This window comes from Aspergillus alliaceus (genome assembly GCF_009176365.1).
Source record: "Aspergillus alliaceus strain CBS 536.65 unplaced genomic scaffold BDW43scaffold_6, whole genome shotgun sequence".
NCBI lineage: Eukaryota > Fungi > Ascomycota > Eurotiomycetes > Eurotiales > Aspergillaceae > Aspergillus > Aspergillus alliaceus.
The window spans coordinates 917,594-944,514 of record NW_022474689.1 but is presented as its reverse complement, the minus strand read 5'-3'; the positions used below and the strand labels follow the sequence as shown (position 1 = coordinate 944,514).

Below are 26,921 nucleotides of genomic sequence, written 5' to 3'. Positions count from 1 at the left end.
AGGCCGGACCAAAATATTGGCACGGGCTGGGACTCTGCGTCATTTGGCTGGTTTTGAGAGAAACCTGCGAGGTAGTTGGGGAGTATCTGCGCAAGGATGAAGCACACGGTTAAGGAGGTGGAGGAGGCAGACAATTCTTGGTGGCAGGCACCAGCCTTGAAGTTGACAAAATGTAAGGGGCTGGGTCGATGACATATTATTGATGTCCTTATGCTACTTCTCAGGTAAAATAAATCTCTATCTTCTGTATTCCGTATTACTTTTCCATCATTCTCTGCATGAGGAGATATGCACTCAACCCAGGATTCCGACAATCGCCGTTATTTCCAGTAGTATCAGCGGAGTATGCGCATATCAATGCAAATCTTGCAGAGACCTGGGCCAGTCCTCTTCTATGACCTAGAACCTTTCCATGGAGCTGATGCCTGGTGGGAAAGTTGACTTTATGGTTGGAAGACAATAAGGTTTGAACGGATATCAGTCCTATTCGTTCTAGAACTATTATATACTGCACGCCGAGATTTAGGACGAATGCATACCGTTGAATCCAACTAAAGGTGTAAGAGCCGCCTATGACCAACATGGATATATGGTGGTAAGTATGCTCAGCATCGTTCATAGGGTGCACTATGCCGTAGACTTAGGACCAAACAGAGCCTGCCTAGTGTCATAAGTGTACTTCAGATCGAGGTGCCAGTAGTCAGGAGCAGTTGGCTTAACGATCAACCACGCCTTATCCAGTGCTTCAACAACTTCCTCGGGCAAGGGGCCTTTTTGAATGTCCCTAAGGTTACTCTCCAACTGCGCGAAGTTGCTCACACCAATAATAATTCCGTCACGGCCATTCCCCTTTATATTAAGAGCCGAGTGATGACGGATCCAGCGAAGCGCAGTCTCGGGGAGTGTCAGGCCATGCTTCTGGACAGCAGGCTCAATGACTTGAAGCGCATCGAATGTTGCATCTTTAAAATAGCGTTTGCGGTACAGTTCCCCAAAAATGGATTTGCCGCTGTATCTGCCTTCCTCAGGTATGTCTTTCGTCTTATATTTGCCAGAAAACAGCCCGCCCGCAAGGGGGTTGTAGACTACGATGTCAATGCCATAGCGTTTGCAGGCGTGGACGAGCTCGGTCTCAATTGAACGTGCTACAGTGGCATAGATCAATATCATTCAAAGGGGTGCTGCATTCTTGGGGACATATTGGCTCACTAATGGCATTGTACATAGCCTGATAAATTGTCGGTCGCACCCAGCCTCTCGCCGTACAGAGAGTAACTATTTCCGCAACCTCAAATGCCGTAAAATTACTTAGGCCAAATTGGACAAACTTGCCTTCTTTATGGAGTTTATTGACTTCCTCAAGAGTCTCGGCAAAGGAGACTGATCTATCAGGAGCATGGAGATAAAATATGTCAACCTGGGTCGTGTCTAGCTCCTTTAGAGACAGCTCTAGTTTCTCTCGGAGAACACTGGGCTTGTGCTCGCCCGGGGCTTTTGGATACCACTTAGTTGCCAGAGTTAGACCACGTTCCTTCCACTTTGCCTGAGCGGTGAAAGCTTCTTGTTGTCCTCCGACATAGATTCTAGCGGTGTCGACCTCGTTGAATCCCTGTTGTTGGAAGTAGTCCAGATACTTGTTGTAATCATCGAGGGTAGTGATTCGAGCGCCATTAGCCTCATCGGGGCCAAATGTCATAAGGCCCAGGATTACTCTTGGCAGGGGATTCTGTGCGACGAGAGGCATTGTGTCGTAGATTAGAATTGAATTATGAGAAGGGGCTGGAAATGTCGGTATAAATGCTTCTGCGGGGTAACAGATTTCAGTCACTTGAATTGAATTGGGCACATAGTACTCAACCAGCACATATTCCGGATATTAGTATGAGACATACCTTGATCGTATCCAGGATTCTTTTATCGCTGATTCAAGGCAGGGGTATGTTGAGAGTTATCCATGTCTCCACGTGGATGATGAGTGGGTAACACGAAATAACGGAAATAACGGGATTTAATGGAGATAAGACATGATGTGATTAAATTGATTTCAAATCACGCCTTTGGTAACAACTCCAGTTCGACACTTCTATATCGCTAATGTCTGCCCTACATTTTGGTGTCCCACTCCTGTTTGGGTAATACTCTCACACATTTGAGCTCATTAGACCGAACATACCTGTTGCTGAACTTGTTCTTCTTTTTCTTGGGAAAGAGAAATAATAACAAGGCCAAAGCAGGTTTTGACAAGGTGGAGCAGTGAGTGAGAGACTATGTCACCCAGTTTAATAGCGCGGGACAAGCATTGAGCCATGTCGAGACTATTATTATTACGCAGGGTATGCATGATCATCTTGCTGAGGCGTGTAAAAAAAGCATGTATAGTCTCGGGGGACAACTCTATTGTTATATACTCAAGTCCCGAAATACTTAGGAGGTGGATCCTTCATATAACACTCATTGGTACAATAACGCACCATGATCCGCGGTCGCAGCTTGGTCATACTCTGCCTAGCTTGCTTGGCCCACGGATGCTTCTCATTAGGCAAATACTGAGACATGTTGATGAATTCTTGCTTCGACAGGTAAGGTATCCAAGCGGAGCCCGGGTCCGTCCCGAGAATGTCGAGGTTTTCCTTTCGCGCAGATTCCCACATGTTTGCGAAGATAATACATTCATCTTGTCTTCTCCATACTTCCACAGCCGTTTGGAATCGAGAACTTGTGCATAATTCGAAGAGTGTTTGCACGGCCGGTTCCTTTTCTAATGCGTGTTCCCTGAATAATGCTTGAAATTCCCTCGACCGAGCCTCGTCGTCAATATCAACTATCTGAACAGGCGCATCGCCTAACAACCCAAACAGGCCAGACTTCAGAGCCGCTTTCCTGGTGATATGCAGAGAAACCGCCGCCATGGCTATGTCTAGCCTGCTTTGACTTTCCACACAAATCGATGTTCCGTACGCTTCCTCATTTGTTAGAGGGTCATATACGCCGTGATAACGACGCCATAGGCTGTCGAATGGATCAGCGCCATCAGCGCCATCCAACAGCACCTTCAAGCTAAAATGGTAAATAATCTCTGCCACGACAGAAGGCTGCATCCCAAGATCCTTTGCCCCCGACAGGAACATAGCAATCGAAGACGAAGGTTCATAACCCGTCCACAAGACATTGTAGCTCGTTCGCGTCCAGTTAAGATGCAGCACATCCCGACGCGGCTGCACTCATATCGACTTTAAGCTAGTTGCGTCTTCCAGTTCCAACCTGCGTCCCTGTTCTAGCGCGACTTGCCGAGACTCGCTGTTAACAAATGCAATGAGCGGCGGCTGAGCGTTTTGGTATGTTATACGGTCGGCCCAGCAGACTTGACGGGACTCGTTGCCATCGAGAAGGAAGCCAGGGATGTCTTCTTCTGCTATACGATACGGTAGGCAGTGCTTCCAGATAAGACGGCGTAGTTCTAGAGGCAGCTGCAAAAAGTAGTGGAATGAGTTGTTGTTCATCTTGTACTCCTATTTATTATTTATTGTTATACAAGGCGCATGTATGAAGAAATATATAGAAGACACAAAAGGTGGGCATGCGATCACGGTTGTCGTAGATCTGTCGGCGCTAGTGGTCGGGCCGATCCTTGCCCAGATAGGGGTTTTCTGGTGACAAAAGAGAAAGGGCATTACATATAATATGCAACAATTAGTGGTTGACCTCGCGGTGGGCTAGGTCACCGGAGACTCAAGCACAGTACACATTTTTTCTATAAGCTTAGAGAGTGTGCAGCATACATATATATTTCTGAAAGCACTGCTAAAAGCACTGAGTCCCTAGTAGTTGACTTTGATCTTACTGCAATGGCAAGGTGTAGTCTATCTGTGATGATAGAAAAAAGCTCCTTCGTAGAAGGGAATGATCGCACATATACTCCCCTATCACAGTGCCTATGTAACTGATAGGAATTCCTAGTGAGGACCAGTATATGAATGTACCTATTGATTTACTAGATCATCTTTTTGCTTTCTCATGTTCATATAGGATATTGTGGCACCTAATATTAGTCCACTCAAGACAAAGTATTTGCACATCTTCAAGATCCAAGCTGCTATTGCAATACATGGTGACAATAGAGACTCTACAGAGAGTTATCCAGTGCGTTCGCACATCCTTCCCCCTGGGAACTATGTCAGTTGTATGTACAACATGGTAGGAGAAAATAAAGGTGGCGATGCACTTTCCGTAATGTAGTCCCCCTTGTAGACTTCTCACACCCGGAAATAGCATGAAGAGCTCATGAGACCTCCAATTTTGGATCTTCAAGTTACCCACTATGTAGTTCCCACAGCATAAAGTTTGCTTGACTCCCGAACGTCCACAAGGTACGTTGGCTTTGCCACCATTGCCTTTTTTTGGATGCCGGCTTCGGAGGACCAAATGGGCTAGACGTCTCCGTTAGCTAACGTGAGTCATCCCCTGGGCTGATCACTTCCCTATAACATTAGTAGTTCTATGGTGATCGGAAGTGGAGTGCTAATCATAACTCAATTCTACCCCAGAAGTAATTCTCACAATAACAATGGTTATCTGAGGGTCGCAATATGACCTTTGACTCCTGCTGAGTAGATGTCTGATCCGACTCCAATACATATATACAGACACCACCCTCTAAGAGAAACTGCATAGTACATAGTCTATATGACTGGCCAGACTTCTTAGACATAGACCTTACTCCTCCCACTTGTTCGTGACTTGCTGATTATTGATCAGATAATATTAGAGTTAGTGAGATCCCGCTGTGGAGACTTTCAAGGAGCCCCACTTAATTAATACTATTCTCACCGGGACAATGATCGACGAAGAGATTACTATTCTAGTCTCGTTTATTGCGACCGTTGGCTTAGGATTTCCTTTTCATCGTATGATCACACCCGTCTGGCTGAGAATGATTGTCCGAGTGATATTAGGGTTCTGTTAGTCTGTCGAAGCAGTCGATCGGGAGACTGTGTGCACAGACCGGATTTTATGTATCGCAGCATAGAAAGGACTCAGAGAGCACGTCCACGAGTAGACTATAAGCACTCACGGTGGCTCGCCTAGGGCAATTAGGATCAGCGGTACAATATTATCTAGTCCCACCTATAGTCATACTCTTAGTCCAGTCTTCATTTTTATAAGAAGGAACAGAAAGAAAAGAAAAGGAAGGACATCAAAACAAGAAAATACTGCAAACTACAAGGTAAGAATCTTGAACGAGTGAATTGGATTAAATAGCAGGATGGAGATTTAATATTGAGGATCTCCTGGGTCCTTATATGACTTTCCTTCTCTTTTCTTCGTAGCTCTGGGTGGTCGACCAGTGTCTCGGTCGGATTGATCCATGTTTGAAACCGTACTATCCACGATTTAAGTATAGCAAAAGCTAACCAAGTTTCAAAGAGGAACCTACACCCAGTTTTTGGGACAAGCCAGATTCCAGAACACAATGAACTAGTTACCAATATATGATATTCCATTACCTTTCTCCGACCGAATTATATTCTCCAGCTCCATAGCTTTTCACCCGTTGCATGAAGAGAACAAAAGACTTGTTCGTGTGTTGTTTTCACTAACCCCAGTTCTGGTGTCACTTCAGGGTCTATCTCATAGCCTTAGGCTAAATGGCTATTTTGCATGCATATACATGATACAGGAACGTCTCACCATGCATATTATTCTGTAGGGGCCAGGGTCTTCTGGTATGACTTACTAGGACTGAGGCCAACCCCGACCCACTAGCGCCAAGACGAATAAAGCATTTTAGCTTAACAGTGTTTCGAATTAGTGTTTTGGGCTGTGATTTTGTGTTTGAGTTAGATGGCATAAATCGACTTCTACTTTAAGAGAATCATCGAGTCTGTTCGAAACTCTTAAACCTTGGGTATTTACTTGGCAGGATCCCGCAAGGAGGATTAGGGAGAGGTGGTAATCTACTATGTGACCTCAAGGTTCCTGATCACTAGTATAGGCTGTAATAGGAGCTCTTGAGCAGGAATGAGTATATTTGTGGCTCCGCATAAATAGCGATCGTAGGACGGACGATTTTCCATGTAATGAAACCCTGTACGGCTCATCAGCTTTATGTCTACCCGGGAGAAGTCCAATTTAGTCATTCTTTTATTCTTTTCTGGTTTTTCGTTCTTTGATACTCTTTCTTTTATCATGAAGCCTAAGATCTTCAGCCCCATTCTGTTTACCTTGGCTGCCGCCCGGAGCTATTCACTTGAAGAACACTTTGACGTGCAAGCTAGTCTTTTGACCGACCCCAAAGAGGTTGCTGGGAAAACATTTGATTATGTGATTGCTGGAGGAGGCTTGACCGGTCTGACGGTTGCAACCAAACTGACAGAGAACCCCGATATAGATGTTCTGGTCATTGAAAAAGGCTTCTATGAGTCCAACTGTGGAAGAATCGTGGAGGACCTGAATACCTATGGCGACATTTTTGGCACGGAGGTTGATCAGGCCTACCAAACCGTTCCCCTTGCAATCAACAATCGCACGGAATTAATCAGGTCTGGAAATGGCCTTGGAGGGTCGACCTTGGTCAACGGTGGCTCCTGGACTCGCCCAGACAAAGTCCAAATTGATTCGTGGGAGAAAGTCTTTGGCAATGAGGGCTGGAATTGGGAAAACATCTTCGAGTATATGAAGAAAGCTGAGAAATCTCGCCCACCAAATGAAGCTCAGATTGCAGCTGGCCACTCCTATGATCCCGCTTGCCATGGAACAAACGGCACTGTTCAAGCGGGACCCCGTGATAATGGAGAACCATGGTCTCCAATTATGAAAGCACTCATGAAAACGGCCGCAGAGCGCGGTGTTCCAACGCAGGAAGATTTCCATTGTGGTCATCCTCGCGGTGTTTCCATGATCCCGAATACTGTACACGAGGACCAGACTCGGTCAGATACTGCACGCGAATGGCTTCTTCCAAACCACGAACGCCCTAACCTAAAAGTCCTGACTGGTCAAAGAGTGGGAAAGGTTCTACTCAACAAGACAAAGTCTGGCGCTAAGGCCACTGGGGTGAACTTCGGCACCCACAGGAACGTAAACTTCGACGTGTATGCAAAGCATGACGTCTTGCTTGCAGCTGGATCTGCTATCTCTCCTTTGATTTTGGAATGGTCTGGTATCGGCTTGAAGGATGTCCTTAGTGCTGCTGGTGTTGAACAGGTTGTTGAACTCCCTGTTGGACTCAACATGCAGGACCAAACGACTACCACCGTCCGCTCTCATATTCAGTCTTCAGGTAATGGACAGGGTCAGGCTGTTTACTTTGCATCTTTTAACGAGACCTTTGGTGACTATGCCCCTCAGGCCATGGAGCTTCTCAACTCCAAACTTAATCAATGGGCTGAGGAAACGGTACGCAATGGTGGTTTTCATAATGTGACAGCACTCAAGATCCAGTATGGAAACTACCGCAACTGGCTACTCAACGAAGATGTTGCCTTCGCAGAGCTTTTCCTTGATACCATGGGTCACATCAACTTTGACTTATGGGACCTTATTCCCTTTACTCGTGGTTCTGTGCACATCCTCGCCAGCGACCCCTACCTTCATCGCTACGCCAACGATCCCAAATTCTTCCTCAATGAATTCGATGTCCTCGGTCAGGCCGCCGCCTCGAAGCTTGCCCGCGAAATCTCCAACGCTGGTGAGATGAAGAAGTACTTCGCTGGAGAGAGCATCCCCGGTGACAACTTGGCATACGACGCTTCCTTGGAGCAATGGGCGGGTTATGTTAAGAAGAACTTCCGCGCCAATTGGCACGCTGTGAGCTCTTGCTCGATGATGTCCAAAGAAATGGGCGGTGTTGTTGACTCCGCTGCCCGTGTGTATGATGTCAAAAGTCTTCGTGTCATCGATGGCTCTATCCCACCGACTCAAGTATCTTCCCATGTCATGACCCTTTTCTATGGTATGTCTCTCAAGGTTGCAGATGCCATCCTAGCGGACTACTATAAGAGCTGAGGGGCTTGGTTCTGGACCACAATTATTATGTTGTGGCAGAAACTTTTCAAGCAATGATCTTAGGTCTGCACTGACTCGAATTTTCTTCTGACTTTGTATATTTTCCAATATTGTGTCCTTTTTATCAAATTTAGTTAAAGCTATTCTCTTTCTACAATTCTTATAATATGGTATCATATCTCACTGCTCTACAATCCATTTCCTTTTTGACATTCGGCTGTTGCCAGCCCCAATTGCTTTTTGAAACGAACAAGTCTGCTGTAAGGTTTCACCATCTGTTTACCAGTTTCCTAACACATGTTCACGTAGGAAACCGTCTTAGAGAATCCCGAAGATGACACAGGCGGAGCCAATGAGAGGTGCATCTACCTGCCCGTGTATAAAATGTACAGTGTCGATTGATTTATCAATAGACAAGAGTGGCAAGGTCAAAGAGAATAAAATGCCGTGCCGTGCCGATCTACACCAATATAGAGCAGTGGTTGCTTCCGTGGTGGTGTGGTGTGGACGACAAATAACTTAAGGTTAGAGTAATTATATAATCATATAATAAAAATGTCGATTCTTGTCTGATCGACATTCGGATTACCTTTTTATATACCTTCTTCCTTTTTCCTTGGCTTTTTCTACTTTCAGTTTATTTTGAAACCTGCGCCAAGTGCTTCAACCTTCAATATTTCTGCAACGTGTCTGCAGTAGTAGTTCTATCTGCGTTATTGCCCTCTCCTACTATTTCGAGATAATAATAATTGGTGTGTCTCACGATATGTGTGCTTTATTAAGGTAAATGCCTATTGCTCAACTGTTGGTGGGTTTGTTGGAATTTTAGGGCACTGGGGGTTTCTTGCTTGGGAGGCGTAGGCAGCCGATAATCTCTTCGTCACATTCAGTGGCCAGATATAGATCCCGGTGAAAACTAACATGAGACATACGGACTTGTAATCTGGTAGCCAAGCAACTATGTTTACCTGTGACAGGGGAAGCCATCCCGAAAGTGGAGATGTATGGAACAGTAGAGGGAAATGACCCTGCCGATCACTCTATACAATGTGCCTCACTGCCTGCAGAATATCATGAAACTTGCCTATTTAACCGAGTTCTTCTCCCTTGCACTTTGTAGACATCAGTCTCCGAGCACTAAGTATATTCTCTACTCAGCCGACTCGAACAGTACAGGTACTATCATCCCGGGATTCCTGGTTCTAATATTGCATGCTGCTATCAAGTTCACCAATTAACAAGGTATCTCATCGGGCTTAGATTTCCTCTGTTCGAAATGGTTACCTTTGGAGGAATGCGGTTACCTCTTTTGTTGTTGCTGCTCAACGCAGCGTTTGGCTCAGCCCACCACTGGTTCAACTGGCAGTATGAGGTTGGCTGCGAGTCCGATACCTTTATCGCACCAGCAGATGAGGCCGGCGTTGCCTCCTTCCTGAAGAAGGAGTTCCCTAAGCAATCTCTTATCAAGGTCGTCGGTAATGGCCACGGTTTTGGAAACTTGACTACCTGTATTAGCAAGGGCGCCACGAACAGAACGTCTCACATCGTTAGCCTTACAAACTTGAAGAAACTCGAGATCCACAAGGACAATACCATTACCGTCGGTGCTGGCTGGGACGTCTACGACCTGATCAATGAGCTCAAGAAGCACAGCTTGTCCTTCAACTACCTCGGCGCCATGCGTGTTCAGAACATTGTTGGTGCTATCAGCACCGGCACTCATGGCACTGGACAGAAGATCGCCAACATGGCAACGCAGGTAGTTGCTCTCCGTGTCCTTGACGCTCGCGGCGAAACCCGCATCGTTGATGAGCATAAGAACGCCGAAGAGCTGAAGGCCTTCCGTATCAATCTTGGTGCCCTTGGCCTGATCACTGAGGTCACCCTCAAGGTTCAGCCGACTCATTTCTTGAAGAAGACCACCAAGGTGCTAAACGCCACCACCGACTACAAAAAGCTGTACACCGAGCTTGCGGATCTCTACAAGGAGCATGACCGCATGACTGTTTGGGGTCCTCACTTTGACTGGGATGCTAAGGCTCAGAACTGGACCATCGAGCCTACCTTCTATGCCAGCTGGTGGGAGCCAACCAACTACACTAGTGTCCGCAACTGCACTCTCAACTACTGTGCCAACGGTTGCGGTGACTGCATCAAGGACTACATTTGCTACGATGAGACGAGTGACGCAGTGTCGTGCCCTCCCCAGGGTATCTGCTCGAGTCAGTTCTACGCCGAAATTGAACACTTCTTCCCTATGGAGCACTTCGTGGACGTCGCCACCAACTACACCAACTTCCAACAGGCACAGACTCCTAGAATGAAAGGTTTCGAGAACGACAAGATGATCTTCCAGTTCCGTGCTCTGAAGGGTGATGATTCGTACATGTCCCCTGCCAACACCTACAACCTCGGCTCCGAAAACAGCGGTGTTTTTGGTGTCCTCGAGATTGATTGGATGCAGAAAGTGAACCACTGGGGTACACTCTACAACAACCAAGAGTTTACTAATGAGTTCCATGATGAGTTCGCTACCTTGTACAACGCTCGCTCCCACTGGAACAAGATGGCGCCCAGCGACCCCAAGCACGCCTTGTCTGCCTTCCCTAAGCTGCCCGAGTTCCTGAAGATCCAGGAGCGTCAGGATCCCAACTGCCAGTTCACCAACGAGTTCTTGGTGAACCAGCTCGGTATTGAGCGCTGCCGGTCCGCACTCAAGCTGTAGTATGAAGGAAAGTTGAATTGGATCTTCTTCCTTTCTTTCTTTCTTCCTGCTTTTTTTCCTTTCTCTCAGTTTGCTCTCCATTCTCCCAATTTTTGGTCCTCTTTCCGGCCACATTTCATGGGATTTACCGTTTTCGTTATTCCGGCCTTTCCAGTGCTATTCTATTATTATTAGATATATTTATCCCATGGACATTTCTCCATAGAAATCACATTCGGCAAGTCCTCCTGCTTTCCAATAATTCAAGAATATACTCCGAGCCACCAGCGAAACAAGACAAGCCAAATCCGTAACCCCTAACCGCCAATCCTAAGTTCCAGCCTATAAAGAGCCATACTAACCACCAAAGGCAACATTAGATCATCACAACCTACAATTACACCAGCACATAAAACAACAACCCCCTCACAGCCAGAAACACATCTCATAGCCATACACATACGCCTCAAAAACAATCCAAAGTCACCCCTCCCAGCCAAGTACCGCCCATCAAAAATACGCCACATCCAGCAAACAATAACAAATCAGTCCTCAAGCCTGTCTACTTTATACGCGTGCTCTGGGCGGGGATTGAAAGAGCTCACCCCATCATCACACACTGCCTAGTTTTTTACAGGCATCTCGAATATCAAAACGCTAGTATGCTCCCGTTTACTCGATAAACTATCGGGTGATACATATGCCTGGTAGCAATCTTCACCAATTTCGCCTTTGATCCTATCGAAGGAGGGACCATGCGTCGATACCTCCTTAAAAGTGGCCAACTCCGGCGTTGTTCTGGCTATTATGTTGTCCCGGATGGGCGGGACTTCGCGGAAGCCCCAGTAACATCAAGGGTGAGCATCATCTATATGGCCAAGATTATCATCTTTAGCTCTAGTGAGGGTGCATGCGATGAAGAGGGTAAGGATGTAGGGCTTGAGGTGCATTGTTAGGGTTTGCGGTAGAGTTTTCGCATGTAGTATGAGACGTAGTTGAATCTTGGAGTTAGGTAGGCAGCTTTAGGTGGGGTGCGTTGTGTGTATTTATAGAGGAGTAGCTTTGTTGGTTGGGCTGGTGGATGAAATAGTAGGTGATGAGTTGTATAGACGATGTATGGAAGGCTTCAGAGGGGAGATCGGAGAGAGTTGCATTCAAAGAAATGAAACCATGCGAAGGGGGACTGAAACATATTCGAAAGGATACTGAAACGACCACAAAGAATAATGATACTCTAATGCATAGATTATTCATATGTTTTCTTCTTTGGTCCTGTTTATGTATTCCGAACTTCTACAAATCTGATACCTCTTTCAGTTATGGAACCTTTTATTTCTCTGCCCACTCTATTGCTGTTACACTAACGACATAAACCAAAGGACTAATCGAACAAAGCTCAAGATTACATATATGTCTTCCGAAATGATGTTTGAAATCCACAGCAGTGGCAATGCCTCAGTACACTGTAAGAGCCTCTTGCCTCTGTTCAATGTACATCATTCTCCTTGTGTCTCTCTACAAACCTCAAGGGCCTGTCATCGTTACTCAATGAAACGCACATTCCCTTCGATAATTTCTCCATCTCGCCTTCATTATCAAGCAGTCGAAGATGGGGATGTTCGGGGTCCTGCTCTAACTTGCAAGCCATCAATGCGAGTGCGGACGACTTCCATATACCAATACCCTTTGCCTGTATTCCTGTGTAGAACTGTGATGACCAGGAAAACGATTGATACAACGGATATGACAACCGGGAACACGATCCAATACCAACGTACAGAGATGAATGTCTGGTGCACGGAGGCGTTACCGGTCAATGTTGTGCTATTAGGACCAGCCCGAATCCGGTCTGTGATGCCGGTGGCTAGTCTTCTCATTTCTTCATTAACGTCCCCTCCGTCATTCATAGAGATGGCCCAGCCAGCTTCAAGCCCGTCAGATAATGAAACTGCAGTGTTTAATTGATTGGATATTTGACTAATTGTACCCCCTTGAATGGCGTAGTTGGAATTGGACGAGAAGGTTTCTGTCCCCTTTGGAGGGGATAAATAATTCTAAGAAAACATGCAGAACTTTGTCTTCACAAAAAGCTGCTGTGTCTTAGCGGGCTCTAGTGAGAGTTGTTTAGAAGTATAGGAGTTGTTTTCATATCTTTGTTCGCATAAATATAAGGCGCATTCACTGATTATTGGTCTCTGTTCTGGCTCCGTCACATTATCAGGCGTGTATGCAATGTAGGGATATGTATAGTCGGCAACAGCAAACCCTACAACAGGTTTAATATTCCAGCTAAGTATGGCCCACCGGAGTCGCTGAGGTTCACACTATTGAGACTCGTTCCATGTGTGCAGTTTGTTGATGGCCAAGTGAAGTTATTCTGATCAAGCATGCTCGTATAGATTTGGCCACTGATCTTAGCGGTGCAGTTTTGCTTTGTTTAGGCTGTGACTTCCTGGCAGCGGCTGCAAGCCCCTAAGGCTTCAAAGTCAGGGTACTTGCAAGTCCCCCAAGTACATACCGAGTTGAGTGCGTTGTTTGCTCCATAGATGCTTCTCAGGAATGTGACCCCCACGGTGTTATCTAGGTTTGTGCTGACAGGTAGATATACCTATGCAGCTTGAACCGACGCAGTCTCATTCGATGCGGGGACCACTCGAGAGGGGAAGACGAGAAATTGTTGGGCTAAAGGGTCAATGACCACAGAAAGAACCACCGTGATCGCCCCAAAGCTCGCCACCGAAGGACGAGTGCTGAAAATCATCTGGATCGATCCCCATACCCCACAACTAGTCCGGCCCAGAGCGTTAAGATTATAGAGTCGTCGGCGTTCACGATATTGATTCCATTTAATCTGACCGAGACAGCTACTCACGGGAAACACTAAGGCTGCTCGAACCACCGCAATCACCACAGCGAGAATGGCGTTAGGAGAGACCCGGTACGTCTAGTCGGCGTATTGCATTCCGTCAAATTGTTTTAGTAGTACAATTAGGACAATAGAAGACACAATGCTCAATATTGAAGCGGTGACTTCCCTCCCCCCCCCCCCCATGCTGTCAGAAAACCAAGTTTCTGAGTCACTTCGCTCTGCTGGGAGATATCAGTCTGTTGAGCCAGCAGCTCGGTGCGATCGGCAGAAGTATCCATTTTGGTGGCGATTTCTTCAGACTGTAGATGAACAGGGCGGCTTGAGTATTTATCGGTGTCTCCCGGAGGCTGGGGCACGAAGGGATAGTCAGATGTCATGTTGCCAGTTTCGCTCACAGGTGGTCCTTGTAACGCGAAATTCAAGCCAGTCTTCGGTCGGTGACAGCCTCGTCACAGGCCGTGGGCGCTTACACAGTCTGAGCTTCAATAACAACGCGTCAAAGCAAGACTATAAAACGACCACCAGCCAATTCCATTTCCTTTCCGTGGTATTGCGGCACTTGTAAGGCGCACACCGGAGTAAAGTTGAGAGATGAGACAGATTGAGACTACCTTGACTCTTTCAAGGAGCCGATAGATACTGATTCATAATTCATGGCCATGAATCCTTCGCTCCATTCATTAGTTTAGTTATGCGCTGGAGATAGGGGCAGAACCTGCAAGGCAGATACTTGAGAGTCACGATCGTCATTTTAAGCCTGATTACTACGTGTTTTCGCTTGCACGATGAACAGACAGTATTCCATTCGCAGGCATTATAGATATAGTTGAATCAAAGTGAAGAAACACAGGTGAGACATACGAAGTACGATATACCACGGTAGCCAAGCTCATAGACAGGTGGGGCACGGGATGAACTAAACCCTTTCGGTCTTTCTCATCATGGTGACTCAAGAAGAGGACTTCCAACTCTACTGTTTTACTCCTCGTATTCAGCAACATTCTACTATCCTCCACTCGTTTGACTCCTCATGATCATACTACAACTTAGTCAAATATTCTGTTTATAGACAACCTTCACAATGGCACATCAAACCCGTAAAAAGCTCAAGATCCTAATTATCAATCCAAATACATCCACGACAATGACGGATGCGTTGAGGCCTATAGTGGAAGAGCTTGCATATATAGAGGTCCAATTCGACTACTTCACGGCTCCGTCAGATAAGTCGGTTACTCTCGAAGATGGGCGTACGATAAACGGCGTGAAGAGTATCAATTCAGGAGAGGACTCAGTTACATCAGCATTATATTGCAGGCCTTTTCTGGAGCCACATCTACCCAATTACGATGCATTTCTTGTAGCCTGTTACTCGGCTCATCCCCTCGTTGGAATGCTGAAGGAATCCATCGCGAAACTAGAGGAAGCAGATATGGTGGCGAACCTCCACAAGTCGGTGCCGTTACCGAAAAGGAGGTATGTGACGGGCATCTTTGAAGCGAGTGTTCTCATGTCGCTGTCTCTGGTCGGTTCGTTTCATCTAACCGATCTGGGAAAAACCCAATCCAAGGAGATGTTTGGCATCATCTCTACCGGGAGCATATGGCGGGCTGAGCTAGGGCAGGCGGTTGAAGATTTTCTTCTCAATTCCCATGGTAATTCAGACTCGATCCATCGGTTTGCTGGTGTAGGGACTACCGGCCTTACAGCCGTACAGTTGCATACTACTCCGGCCGATGAGGTGAGTAACAGAATCCGTGAGGCTACACAAGCCCTCCTCAAGTCCGCACCACATCCTGTAACATCAATCTGTCTGGGCTGTGCTGGTATGGCTGGTATGCAGAAAGCAGTGAAACAAGGCTGCATTGATGTTTATGGCCGCGTGCAGGGTGATCGGGTGAGAATCGTTGATGGTGTTGTTGCCGGTGCCGGAATGCTTGTTGCGGCTTGCAAAGGCGGGTTTTGAGATCTGCCAACTTGGGAGCTGAGATGATTATGGGGCCAGTGCTTCACTGTTCTGCTTACACGAGTGATCCAGCGGTCTCTGCTTTTTACTCTTTGATTTTAAGGACCATAAGACAGGGTCAAGTTCAGATTTAATATCAGCTGGTATAACTGCATCGACATATACTATAGGCAGCATCCATAAGCTGATTAAAACAAAACTCTTTTGTTTCGAATCTTACAAAGGTAACTGCTCATTTCGTATGTGGAATTATACTTCACTCTTCTATTCATATGCCTAAAATCATCTGTCAGTTATTCCAGCCCTTTGGTGATTCCCACATCTTCTTAACAATGGGGAAAAGAACGCCCACCCCCCGCCAATCGGGGGTGCAGAAGCCCCATAAACCTAGTTAATGCCTACTATTCTTGAAGGAAAAGTCCCTTGTACGTATTCCAATTTAATTGTCGTAGATGTATTGGGGAGGAAGCGTGACATTTATGGTTCACCGCATGGATGTGTATACCTGAGGCTTCCACCACCTAATGTTTCCCCGCGGGAACGCGCTACGCGTACGCTAACCTCGACTACTTGCACTGGTTAAGCGCAAAGATGCCTAGGTACGTGCCATAACCGGACAGATCTGCTCGCTATCTCTAATTTTGAATATCAGTGGCACTTACTAACAAGGAGAGTAGAGAAATCATCACAATTCAGGCGGGCCAATGTGGCAACAACGGTATGAAACCCGCGACACACGTACACACCACCCAGCTACACTATTATTGCGACGGCGAGACGGCGCATAGATATACTCCGGTCGATGGATATCTCTGCTGACAGGTTCTAGTCGGCAGCCAGTTCTGGCAACAGCTTTGCCAGGAGCATGGTATAAGCCAGGATGGAAACTTGGAGGAGTTTGCTACGGAAGGCGGTGATCGGAAGGATGTCTTCTTCTACCAGGTATGATACTGATTTAAAGGTCTAGTTATGTGGTGTTTGCTTGTGTGTGAGATGCTGATTCGATTCTTCAGAGTGATGATACCCGATATATTCCTCGAGCGATCTTACTAGACCTGGAACCGAGAGTACGAGTCTACCTGCAGCGAACAACGTGATGGGTGTATGAGCTGAGTGAAATGGTCTAGGTCCTCAATACGATTCAAACCGGCCCTTATCGAAATATCTACAACCCTGAAAACTTTTTCGTTGGACAACAGGGTGTCGGAGCAGGGAACAACTGGGGTGCTGGGTACGCCGCGGGTGACACTGTACAAGAGGATATTTTTGACATGATTGATCGTGAGGCCGATGGTAGCGATTCGCTAGAGGTATGATCTCGGGTTATTAGAAAGCATAAAGAACCAGAGCAGTCAATGCGGTTATAGCAGAACCCAATGGCTGACGTTCGCATCGCTACAGGGATTTATGTTTCTGCATTCAATTGCAGGAGGTACCGGGTCTGGGCTAGGAAGTTTCATCCTGGAACGGATGAACGACCGGTTTCCCAAAAAACTGATTCAAACATACTCTGTCTTTCCGGATACTCAAGCGGCAGATGTTGTGGTCAATCCGTACAATAGTTTGCTTGCAATGAGGAGGTTGACGCAGAATGCCGACTCTGTGGTAAGCTTCCATGTCTGTATCAACCCTCTTTATAACAACAACTAAAGACCATTAGGTGGTTCTGGATAACGGAGCTCTTTCAAGAATCGTTGCAGACAGACTTCATGTGTTGCAGCCTTCGCTCCAACAAACAAATCAACTTGTGAGTGCACCTTGATTCAGAGGGGCTCGTGTCAAGCTAATTGGTTCTAGGTCTCAACTGTTATGTCTGCATCCACCACTACTCTCCGTTACCCTGGTTACATGCACAATGACCTTGTCGGGATCGTCGCCTCTCTTATACCTACGCCGCGCAGCCACTTTTTGATTACCTCCTATACGCCATTTACCGGCGATAATATCGAACAAGCTAAGACGATCCGCAAGACGACAGTGCTTGACGTGATGCGTCGTCTACTGCAACCCAAGAACCGCATGGTGTCAATCAACCCCAGCAAGCAAAGTTGCTACATTAGTATTCTCAATATCATCCAGGGTGAAGCCGATCCCACCGACGTGCATAAATCCTTGCTCCGTATCCGCGAGCGTCGGCTAGCGTCTTTTATTCCCTGGGGCCCGGCAAGTATCCAGGTCGCACTGACAAAGAAGTCACCGTACATTCAGAACACCCACCGTGTCAGCGGGCTGATGCTAGCGAACCACACATCGGTGGCAACACTGTTCAAGAGGATCGTTCAACAGTACGATCGACTGCGGAAGCGAAACGCTTTTATCGAGCAGTACCGGAAAGAGGCCCCGTTCAGCGACGGATTCGGGGAGTTTGATGAGGCCAGAGCCGTAGTTATGGACCTTATTGGGGAGTATGAGGCGGCGGAGAAGGAGACCTACCTTGACCCGGACGCCGGGAAAGAGAAGGAAATGGGTGTGTAATGCGAATACCTTTTATTTTGCTTTTCTTCTTTCTCCATCTTTCATGCTGGTCTATAGTTATGGTTTTCGAGGTTACCCGGTGTGTTTGGCATCAGGCGTTGCAATCCAGTTGTTAAGTAATTCCTTCTGATCACGACGTTTTTGGGCATGGATACTTGTTTAGGGATAAATTGATATGAAGCTATGAATTGTAAATACCACAATAGTCATTCTCATCCTTGTAAGAGACGCCATTTTCTCAACATGGACTGCCGCATGAATGCGAATATTTTACAATCCCCCACCCAACCATCTCTGAAGTGTCCGTCCACCTGCGCTTATCTCCACCCAAGATTGGGAAAATGATCGACTGTTCGCCTGACAGATGTGGAGAAGGCCTAATTTATTATGGAGGGAAAGAGTCTTTTTTTTGTTCTTCGCCTAGCAGTGTCTTGCCACCAGGAAACCAGGATTTTAGTTCCCGTTGACCGCTCCTCGACGTCTCAACATGACTAGCAAATATTTGTGAAACTGTACGGTGTTAGTGACTGTCGTGGAGATTTCTGGGTGGATAGATGTGGTAGTGTGAGAACGAAGCATTTGTGCCCAAGATGAGGAATTCAAGTGAGGGGAAAGCGCCTAAAACTGTTCAAGCGGTCCCCTCTTATCTGGATCGGAGGGAGAAGAGACTTGAGAATGGATGCTCACATCGGCGGACATCCTGAGGGGTTCAAGGTATGGAGCTATGGTAGTTGGTAATTTTCCCGCATACATCTAGTTTGATACCAGTGCTAGAGTTATTTATTTTCTTCTTTTATTTCGAAAATTTCCTTTTTGCCTCGATTTTGTGGTCATGAGTCTATACTCTTGGTGTATATCTACCACGATCGATAGGGAATGGACGGAAGTCTATCCCATTGATGCTGCAATAGACAGGTACTTGCAGCTGTGCAGGTCCTGTATATAGTTAGTTTAGTTAGTTATCCCAACTAGCTAATTGTCTCCCAACTGAGAATATATCCCACCCAATGCTATATCGGTCTATATCTACTGGGCGTTCAATCCAACTGCATCGGAAGTAGCATCGCCCATCTTTATGGGTCTTTGGCCATGTAGTAGTTACTATTACTCCGTATCCACCTGAATCATGAATCATGACGGTATAATCTGGTCTCCACCTGAACTTCAATTCATCTACCAAGGTAACATCCCACCCCTAAGTCAACGAAGGACTTCTTTTTTAACGTCGCACACCTTCTGCGTGACCGGGGCACGTGACTAGAGACCATACCATGGGAATGCCGCAGATTGACTTCACGGGACCAGTCCGGGTCATTGGATAAAGAAAAGAATTCCTTGGATGGGGTGCATCTGCAACTTCAATTTGATTTCTTTTCTTTTTTTCGCTTTTACTTTTTCGGATTGGGAGCACGGGAGAGGCTCACCGGATGGTATTTTCGGAGGGAGGGGCCTACTCCTGTTTCCTGTACATATTGCGCGCAGTGATGTGCTATGCCAGCATGTCGGATGGCATGCCTTTGATACTCAATTATTAATTAGGTAGGTACCGGTACTTCCTTTCTCTTTTTTATAGATTTCTCATCTTCTCTTTTCTTTTCTTTTCTTTTCTTTTTTTTCTTCTGTCTTTTTTCTTCTGTCTTTTTTCTTCTCTCTCTTTTTTTTTCTTTTTTTTTTATACTATAGAATTTCTTCATACATACGGAGTATATATAGGAAATTAAAATTAGAAAATTAGAAGAGGTGGAAGGTGAAAGGTAGTACGGAGTGCTAGTGTTCACAAGAATGGTTAGCTATTGCGATATTTATGAGGGCATCGGGCAACGTGATGAGCATCGTCTGAGTATGGTCAGTCAAACCACAAAAGGGGAAGAAAGGGGGCAACGCTTTGAGGAAAGGCCGATGGGAACACATCCCGAAATGAACTGTAAATTATTTCAGAATCAGAAATTTTTACAAACTTTTCTTTTTCTTCGATTTTATTTTTAATTTTCTTCTGTTCGAAAAGGTGTCCTAGATTATTAAAAGTTTAATCTAACCAGACAATTCATAACTCGTGCTGTGTTGGGAAAAAAATTAAATAAATAAAATACAAAATAAAAAGGTTGCCTCACTTACGAATATATGGAAGTTTCTGGTTTCCACTCCGGATTTTTGCCTCCACTCGAGTATAGTACTGGTAAAGGGAATCGCTGGTACCACTAAACCGTAATGGTTCCCAATTGGGATTAAAAACGGCTACCACATCGGATCTGCAACTGCGGATGGACGTCGTGACTCAGCAGGTCAATGAATGCCTCTTCCGTATAAATTGACTTTGACTGCGCTTGTCCTCAAATCTTTGTCTCTTTTTCCCAGTCATTTCATTTGCGTCCTTCTCATTGTGCTCGTCGGGTTTGTTCTTCCCCTTCCCTTCAACTGTTCTTCTCTAACCGTACATATATAGCCTGGTCGTCCTTATCTACTACCTCCTTATCTACTCTCCCTTCTCCTCACCCATACCTCTCTCCTCGGCGCTCCATCCCCCAAGAACGTCCACGTCATCCGTTCACAGCGACTTCGCCGTATCACTCTCTTGAATTTGTCGTCACCACGGTTTCCAGATACTTCCGGTAAACCCTAGAGTCACCATCAATCTTTCACAACAAGCGGTAGTTCGCCTTCTCCAACTCGGCGCTTATCGGCCCTCTTCCGACGTCACCTCCTGATCCACCCCTACTTGCCACCACTCTTCCAACATGGCTCCTCGCAAGCCTCGCTGCAATTTCAAGGAATGCAAGGAAGCCGCTCAGCGGATTGTCGGGGACTGCAGCTTTTGCAGTGGGCATTACTGCTCTAAACACCGCATGTTGGAAGCTCATGCCTGCACAGGCCTGGAGAACTGCAAGAAGGAGTCTCACGCCCGGAACGCCGATAAGCTGAATAGCGAGCGCACCCATGTCATCAAGGGTGTATAAGCGACACCCTCATAGTCCTCAATCTTCTTTGAAACATTTCCTTGCGGTTTCTCGCATCTCTGCCAGCGAAACCGTTTGATTTAGCGCGGTGTTCGATCTGATTACATCATCGCCGGTATCGGGTTCGCGAACAAAACCTGGGCCATGGCCATTATCTCCTTTTTCTCCTTTTCAAACAATATCTTTGGGTTGGGAGGTGTTCTTTGTTTGTGTTTCTACTCTTGGTCTTTGTGATTTACCTTTTCTTTTCCCCTTCCCTTTTTATTCCCAGTATACGCAAGGCGTTGACACCTGTGGGGTTTTGATTATACGTTTCCTTTTCTTTTTCTGTCTGTCAAAGTACATTCTGCACGGTTTTGGGATCGTGTCGAACCTAGACCTTCCTACTTCCTGCAAACGATTGGCGAGACGACACGAAAACTTCCCTCTACTCCTATTTTTTACCATTCTGGATCTCTCGCCGGTCATATGCTTGGATAGATTGGCGGATCGAGCTTAGGCCGTTCCGTTCCATTGGCGTGTCACATAGCCAAACGGTTTTAGGTATATACTGCATATTTTCTCAGCCTATCAAGTGTCCATTGAGCACCCAACTGTTTAGCGTAGCGGCGTGGCCGCAGGTTAGTCGCCAGCGGGCCCCAGGTGGCCTATAGCTCCGGCCAGTGATATCCCAGAACGTAGCAGTGTCATATGATTTTAGGCTCAAGTTACATCGTGACGGACGTGAAAAAAAAAAGCACATGAGAAAAAAAGGTGTACGGAGTGGGATGCATGAGATCCTGATTCTGATTCTGATTCCGACTTTGACTCTTGACACAGGCAAACAAACCATAGTAAACTGAAACAAACCCTACAAAAGACCCAGACAATCACACCCGATCCTAAACAAAGACAAGCAAAAAAGAAAAGAAAACACAGAAACGAAACCTCAACCGGGCCCAATCTTCGGCCTGTTAAAATTCCCCTGGTTAGCCCAGAATTCAAAAATAATCAGAAGGGGACCAGACAAAGCATGAAAACCAAAAACAAAATCCCAAGTTGAAAATGAAATGAGACATACATATCATGATGTTCGCTCAATCGACTGAGGTACTTGTTCAACTCCTCCACTCGCTCTTTATGCGTTTTGACCCCTTCTCGTTTGAGACGCTCTTGTAACTATATCATCATCAGCATATTCATAACTAACCATACTCATACTCATCAATCGTCGATCACAATGAATCCAAAGATAGCAATCCCATCCCGCCCCATCTCATCTACGAAAACAAAACCAACCCCAAGAAGAATAAAAAACAAACAAATCCAAAAAGAAAGAAAAAAAAACCCACCCTCTTCCTCCTCATCTCCTCATGCTTCCTCTCCGCCTCTGTCTTGCCGACACCAGAGACAGCCTCAGATCCAGATCCATCCTTCGCAGGCGGTTCAGGACTCTTCCTCTCGTCTGATGCTGCGGCGGGCGCAGATTCACTACCTTCTTTCTGCTGGGTGCTGGGTTCTGGGTTGGTTTTCTTGGATTTCTTCTTCTTTTTTTCTATGCGGCCGTCATTTACTTTAGAGCCTTTTAGTTTGAGCTTGCCCGCCCCGCCGACAGAGTATTCGTCGGCTGGCATTTTGGGGACTGTGCGAGTGGCAGAGTAGTAGTTTGTACTAGTATACTTGGAGGGATTTTTTTGAGGTAGGTTGGTGATGACGGGATTGCGATTGGTGGGCTTGTGTCATGTGACCTCTATCTGAAATTAACTTGTATTGGGAGGGAAGTGGCTTACTTCCATTAGATGTACGGGGGTTTTGTTCCATTATTTCAGTGTTTACTGATTAATTCTATATTGGAGTTATATCCCAACGCCAGGTCGTAAGGTCATGTACATACAAGACTACTAATCAAAGGGGATCGGCCGCAGGCCTGTTCCTCGTTTGCGCGCTTCAGCTCCCGCAGCTACAGTGCTCGGCACTTTAATTCCACAGCAGTCACCAAAATGGTCCGTGTGCTTTGTGTGAGAGTGGTCAATGCCATTGGTGTGATCGTGTCCGTCCGTCTCCACGTCGTCCGTCTCTCCCATGCCTGGTACTGAGGGTATCATGCTGCCAAACAAAAAGTGCTGCATGATGGGCAGTTTCCCCAGAACTTCTTTGACAAACATCTTCTTCATGCCGCCTTCAATCTTGCTCCAGTTCTTGGCCCCTGAGATGTCGTCGAGCATAGGGCTGTGCCAACGTAGACCTTTGACCGTCTTCACGCTATCCACCCACCGCACTTGATCCAGGTAGATATACTTGTCTCCTTCTTCGTCGAGGATGGCAGTGTTATGGATTGCCAACGGGGTTATGTAGGGGTGTTCCACGAGCTGGGCGGCGCCGAACAAGAAGGGAAGGAAATGGTAATCATCAAGACCCCAGACACCATGAGAACCAGCCGGTTCCAAATAATATGCGGACTGGACGTCACGCATGAGTTGCATGTAGTTGACGTACACTCGGAATACGACCATCTCGAAGTCCGCGGTCGAGAATATCTGCATCTGGCGCAGGCAGAGCAACCACATCATGAAATTCAACTCATGGCCCGAGCCGTAGTCTAGACGATCTCGCGAGCCCAACGAGTGTATCAGATATGATGACACCTCTTCTATGGCAGTTGTGTCTTGGATGCCGAGGATCTCTCGGTGCCACTTTGCGCTCTGCGCGGCGACATCATCGAACAAGTCGCGGAAAGCAGGGTTGCCGAATCTTGAGCCGCCCTGATCGATGGATGGATGTTGATCCAGAAGCGTTCGGATGCAGTTGACAACGGACAAAATTTTAGAAATATTGGGTGAGCTTGGGCGTTCTTCGATGTGAGTCGTTGTGCGTCCGCGGACTGAATCGGAGAGGCCAAAAATGAAGGCGAGAATCAGGGAATAAGACGGCGAGGAGAGGAATAGCTGGTGGTCATGGTTCGATAAAATTCGACGAACTGGTCGCGCATATTGGTGGGATGATAGGTCGGGGGGGTTAGGGAGCAGCGGGGTGACTGGAGCAGGTTCTCTGGAAGGCCTGGAAAGTGCAGCTGGTTGGGATTTGCGATTCGATCGTAGTTCTGAGAGTTTCTTCGACAGATCGATCTTGGGTGCTGATACCCCCTGCGATGCAGAGACCTGTGACGCCATGTTGGGAGGTGTGATGGGTATTTAATCAGTTGACTTTAACCTCTCGTTCCCCACGGAATAGTTGTTGAACAATCAATCACTTGACAGATGACATAAGTCTCGGGGGCTGAATTCCGAAGTCGTCCTTTTGACCGCCTCTGATCACCAAGATGACGCCATACCCCAAGCAGCCTTAGTGCCTCACATCGATAATCATGTGATCGATATGTGGTCCAGCGCTGAATGGTCAGACAATGTCTTGAATACGGGCGCGTGATAATTATTGTGCTTGGGTAAAAACTGCGAGTTAAGTAGTAAGTTCAGCGCGGTTGACATGCTGGCGACTCGATGGGAGTTAAGTCGTTTATTACTACTTGTTCTTTTCCTACTTTCTCTACCTATGTTGTATTATTTGAAGTGAGACTGGTCGGGGTTGGGCGATCCCAAAAGGCTTTTTAATTGTTAGAACACCATCGCATCGAATCAAATCCCCACCGGCTCGGGTATCAGGGAACCCAAAAGCCTAGATTTCACGGCAGTAGCGTGCTTGTCACTGCCAATGCGAGCACGCCATCATGAACTCCTCTGATTTGACCGAACCCTACGCCAGAAGGGTCAGATCCTCCTCTCCCACGCACCGATCTTCATCCCCCCATTCTTCTGGTAATGATTCGAGGCGCATGTCTCCCTTAGATGCGCGAAACAACAATGTGGCGCCTGACGAGGACCACCTACCACCATTCAATGAAATCACCCCGATCGTGAGCAACGGCTCTACGAGGCGAAACTATCAATCTACGGAGGGGCTGAGGAATCGAGATTCCGGGTTCGGAGAAAGTCAGCCAAAGAATTCTGATCAACGGCAGACAGGGCAACCCGGCCAGCAAAATCCGCTGTCCGAATCAGCAGAAACCCATGTATCGTGGTATAGTCGAATCGCCGATAGATATGGCAGTCTGGAACTCGAAAATAAAGGGAGTGTGGCTCGCGACCATCTGGCATTAGGTGCGTCATTTCCCCTCTATACCTTTCACTGCGTATTAACAGCTCTCATGATGACTTTTAGAGCGAACATTTCTTGCATGGCTACGGACATCATTGGCGTTTGCTTCTATCGGGATCGCCATAACGCAGCTCTTCCGCTTGAATAGTTCGAGTGGAAGCACATCGACCGCTGAATACTCGTCACAAGCTCTTCCCCCTCTGTTGTCACCCCCGTTCTATGATCCAACGGCCATTAGGGTGACTGCCACATCCCAGCGGCTTCGGAGTATCGGTAAACCTCTCGGAACAACGTTCATTGGTGTTGCTATTGTTATCCTGCTGATCGGATTCCACCGCTACTTTGAAAGCCAGTACTGGATCATAAGAGGAAAGTTCCCTGCTAGTCGTGGCAGTATAGCGATAATCGCGTTTGTAGCCGCTGCTTTGATCATAGCAGCCTTAGTTGTCATATTGGCCATCTCACCAGGTGCTGTCGAGGCCTAGTACTTACTAGCAATGTAGGAGACATTGCTCCTTTACACACCAATCCTATTTGGCAGATCAAGGTCCCGGAATTCTCGCTATTTCAGCACTTTTCTTAGGGGTAAGGAGAAGACCTGTGGACGACTGCTATGATTTGTTCCCAGCGTATGTAACCTGTGGAGGCTGTATCATTTAGATATTTCTATAATGCACATACAATGTAACGTGTCTATGCCTGTGTTGAATAGTTAGTCGAGTGTTGTAGAGTTGCTTTTAGAGTCGAGTCAAGAGACTAGACTATAGATATCATTCATGCAATTTCTGGGGATCAAAATGAAACACGCGCCGGGGAACTCTCGCATATCTTCACCCTATATTTATAGAGCCAAATTGGTGAGCCGTAAGTAGATTAATCGTCTAGCTTCTCTCAACCGGTTATCACTTAAATGTTTGGGCGGTGAAGTGTACCTAGAGGTGTATATCCAGTCAATCTCTTACTTCGCCCCTTGTCTCCTACAAGATCTTGAGTGCGGTTTCCATATACAGTTGATCAGCTTTGTTCTAAGGAAGCGATGGTCTAGGTGGTATGTCATGTGAGAAATGAGTGTTAATGATAAATATATCCTCTGGATATCAGGGGTCTCAGTGTAGAACAGGAGTATGGCGGAGAAGACATTCGATAGGAATCAAATTCTTCAAACCAATAGGAGTCATCGAGACTTGCCGATTGGAGGATGGAAAAAGACAGAACCATACCAGGTTCGTGTGTTTTCTTCAAACGTGAAGAAGGCCATACCATAGCACATCCGTTGGAAATTATGTGGCATCACCAAATGTGGTCTAATACCACGAGATAGACAGTGTGGTCGCACATTCATTAACGGAGTTGTGTGCTATAGTGACTAGAATACGCATCTTTGCTTTGTATAACACTATCAGTATGTTCCTGCCCTCCGCTTTAGGTATACAAGATGCGCCTTTCAACTCCAAGGTTCGAGAGACTGAAACCCTGTCCAGAAAATGGCCCTGTGCTGTTGCTAGCGCTTTGGATTCGTGATGCCTTTGCCACCAGCGTATGCCCTGCTTGGGTATCATGCAAGACACCAATGAAACAACAGTCCCATGACGGTACGAAATGTCACCTAATGGCTCCCAAGGCCCTGGGCATCGGCATTACCTTCAGCATATCGAAAAGCACACTGGCCAAATAGTTACCGAGACGACGCTGTTGGGTGCCAACATCATCAAGGGGCGCCAAGGAGTTCATGTCTGACGGACGTTGTGGTACAAATTTGTGCCGCAAAACTTAGAAAAGCTGGCGCATCCATCCATCCTTGTTGCCAGGCCAAGCGAC

At 46.6% G+C, this 26,921-nt stretch overlaps 9 protein-coding genes across 9 annotated transcripts; 5 read left to right on the top strand and 4 right to left on the bottom strand.

The window, feature by feature from the left end:
- Nucleotides 1-197: 197 nt before the first annotated feature.
- BDW43DRAFT_265372 (aldo/keto reductase family protein) lies at nucleotides 198-1,975 on the bottom strand. Its single transcript, XM_032040782.1, has 3 exons — nucleotides 1,210-1,975; nucleotides 540-1,145; nucleotides 198-492 (listed from the first exon to the last, which is right to left on the bottom strand). Exons 1-2 carry the CDS (start codon nucleotides 1,742-1,744, stop codon nucleotides 628-630), a joined length of 1,053 nt encoding a protein of 350 aa, XP_031904229.1. The 5' UTR covers nucleotides 1,745-1,975; the 3' UTR covers nucleotides 198-492; nucleotides 540-627.
- Nucleotides 1,976-2,108: 133 nt separating this feature from the next.
- On the bottom strand, nucleotides 2,109-3,545 carry BDW43DRAFT_265367 (uncharacterized protein). The gene has a single exon (XM_032040781.1). The coding sequence runs from the start codon at nucleotides 3,126-3,128 to the stop codon at nucleotides 2,409-2,411; it is 720 nt and encodes a 239-aa protein (XP_031904228.1). The 5' UTR covers nucleotides 3,129-3,545; the 3' UTR covers nucleotides 2,109-2,408.
- Nucleotides 3,546-6,186: 2,641 nt separating this feature from the next.
- Nucleotides 6,187-8,124, top strand: BDW43DRAFT_322702 (GMC family oxidoreductase; the record flags this gene model as incomplete). The annotated part of the gene is made up of 1 exon (XM_032049615.1): nucleotides 6,187-8,124. One exon carries the CDS (start codon nucleotides 6,187-6,189, stop codon nucleotides 8,002-8,004), a length of 1,818 nt encoding a protein of 605 aa, XP_031904227.1. The 3' UTR covers nucleotides 8,005-8,124.
- A 1,156-nt stretch (nucleotides 8,125-9,280) lies between these two features.
- BDW43DRAFT_307663 (uncharacterized protein) lies at nucleotides 9,281-10,729 on the top strand (the record flags this gene model as incomplete). Its single annotated transcript, XM_032046298.1, has 1 exon — nucleotides 9,281-10,729. The coding sequence occupies one exon, from the start codon at nucleotides 9,281-9,283 to the stop codon at nucleotides 10,727-10,729; it is 1,449 nt and encodes a 482-aa protein (XP_031904226.1).
- A 2,897-nt stretch (nucleotides 10,730-13,626) lies between these two features.
- On the top strand, nucleotides 13,627-18,234 carry BDW43DRAFT_322700 (gamma-tubulin mipA; the record flags this gene model as incomplete). Its single annotated transcript, XM_032049614.1, has 8 exons — nucleotides 13,627-13,650; nucleotides 14,683-15,403; nucleotides 16,373-16,485; nucleotides 16,557-16,610; nucleotides 16,671-16,853; nucleotides 16,945-17,148; nucleotides 17,204-17,290; nucleotides 17,341-18,234. 8 exons carry the CDS (start codon nucleotides 13,627-13,629, stop codon nucleotides 18,016-18,018), a joined length of 2,064 nt encoding a protein of 687 aa, XP_031904225.1. The 3' UTR covers nucleotides 18,019-18,234.
- Nucleotides 18,235-20,753: 2,519 nt separating this feature from the next.
- Nucleotides 20,754-20,972, top strand: BDW43DRAFT_307659 (uncharacterized protein; the record flags this gene model as incomplete). Its single annotated transcript, XM_032046297.1, has 2 exons — nucleotides 20,754-20,835; nucleotides 20,887-20,972. The coding sequence occupies 2 exons, from the start codon at nucleotides 20,754-20,756 to the stop codon at nucleotides 20,970-20,972; spliced, it is 168 nt and encodes a 55-aa protein (XP_031904224.1).
- A 698-nt stretch (nucleotides 20,973-21,670) lies between these two features.
- On the bottom strand, nucleotides 21,671-22,718 carry BDW43DRAFT_205854 (DUF1754 domain-containing protein). Its single transcript, XM_032039201.1, has 3 exons — nucleotides 22,304-22,718; nucleotides 22,033-22,130; nucleotides 21,671-21,922 (listed from the first exon to the last, which is right to left on the bottom strand). Exons 1-3 carry the CDS (start codon nucleotides 22,583-22,585, stop codon nucleotides 21,901-21,903), a joined length of 402 nt encoding a protein of 133 aa, XP_031904223.1. The 5' UTR covers nucleotides 22,586-22,718; the 3' UTR covers nucleotides 21,671-21,900.
- A 1-nt stretch (nucleotide 22,719) lies between these two features.
- BDW43DRAFT_205968 (serine/threonine-protein phosphatase 2A activator) lies at nucleotides 22,720-24,469 on the bottom strand. Its single transcript, XM_032039203.1, has one exon. The coding sequence runs from the start codon at nucleotides 24,119-24,121 to the stop codon at nucleotides 22,853-22,855; it is 1,269 nt and encodes a 422-aa protein (XP_031904222.1). The 5' UTR covers nucleotides 24,122-24,469; the 3' UTR covers nucleotides 22,720-22,852.
- On the top strand, nucleotides 24,193-25,883 carry BDW43DRAFT_205881 (uncharacterized protein). Its single transcript, XM_032039202.1, has 2 exons — nucleotides 24,193-25,105; nucleotides 25,167-25,883. Exons 1-2 carry the CDS (start codon nucleotides 24,676-24,678, stop codon nucleotides 25,586-25,588), a joined length of 852 nt encoding a protein of 283 aa, XP_031904221.1. The 5' UTR covers nucleotides 24,193-24,675; the 3' UTR covers nucleotides 25,589-25,883.
- The last annotated feature ends 1,038 nt before the right edge of the window (nucleotides 25,884-26,921 follow it).

What these genes read in the sequence shown, in the direction of transcription:
- BDW43DRAFT_205881 (XM_032039202.1), top strand. Translation starts at nt 24,676, where the DNA reads ATGAACTCCTCTGATTTGACCGAACCCTACGCCAGAAGGGTCAGATCC. An exon ending in TCGCGACCATCTGGCATTAG is followed by an intron (nt 25,106 to 25,166) that starts GTGCGTCATTTC and finishes GATGACTTTTAG; the next exon opens with AGCGAACATTTCTTGCATGG.
- BDW43DRAFT_205968 (XM_032039203.1), bottom strand. Translation starts at nt 24,121, where the DNA reads ATGGCGTCACAGGTCTCTGCATCGCAGGGGGTATCAGCACCCAAGATC.
- BDW43DRAFT_265372 (XM_032040782.1), bottom strand. Translation starts at nt 1,744, where the DNA reads ATGCCTCTCGTCGCACAGAATCCCCTGCCAAGAGTAATCCTGGGCCTT. An exon ending in GGCTATGTACAATGCCATTA is followed by an intron (nt 1,146 to 1,209) that starts GTGAGCCAATAT and finishes ATGCCACTGTAG; the next exon opens with CACGTTCAATTGAGACCGAG.
- BDW43DRAFT_205854 (XM_032039201.1), bottom strand. Translation starts at nt 22,585, where the DNA reads ATGCCAGCCGACGAATACTCTGTCGGCGGGGCGGGCAAGCTCAAACTA. An exon ending in AGGAGATGAGGAGGAAGAGG is followed by an intron (nt 22,131 to 22,303) that starts GTGGGTTTTTTT and finishes ATGATGATATAG; the next exon opens with TTACAAGAGCGTCTCAAACG. An exon ending in TTGAGCGAACATCATGATAT is followed by an intron (nt 21,923 to 22,032) that starts GTATGTCTCATT and finishes GAATTTTAACAG; the next exon opens with GCCGAAGATTGGGCCCGGTT.
- BDW43DRAFT_265367 (XM_032040781.1), bottom strand. Translation starts at nt 3,128, where the DNA reads ATGTTCCTGTCGGGGGCAAAGGATCTTGGGATGCAGCCTTCTGTCGTG.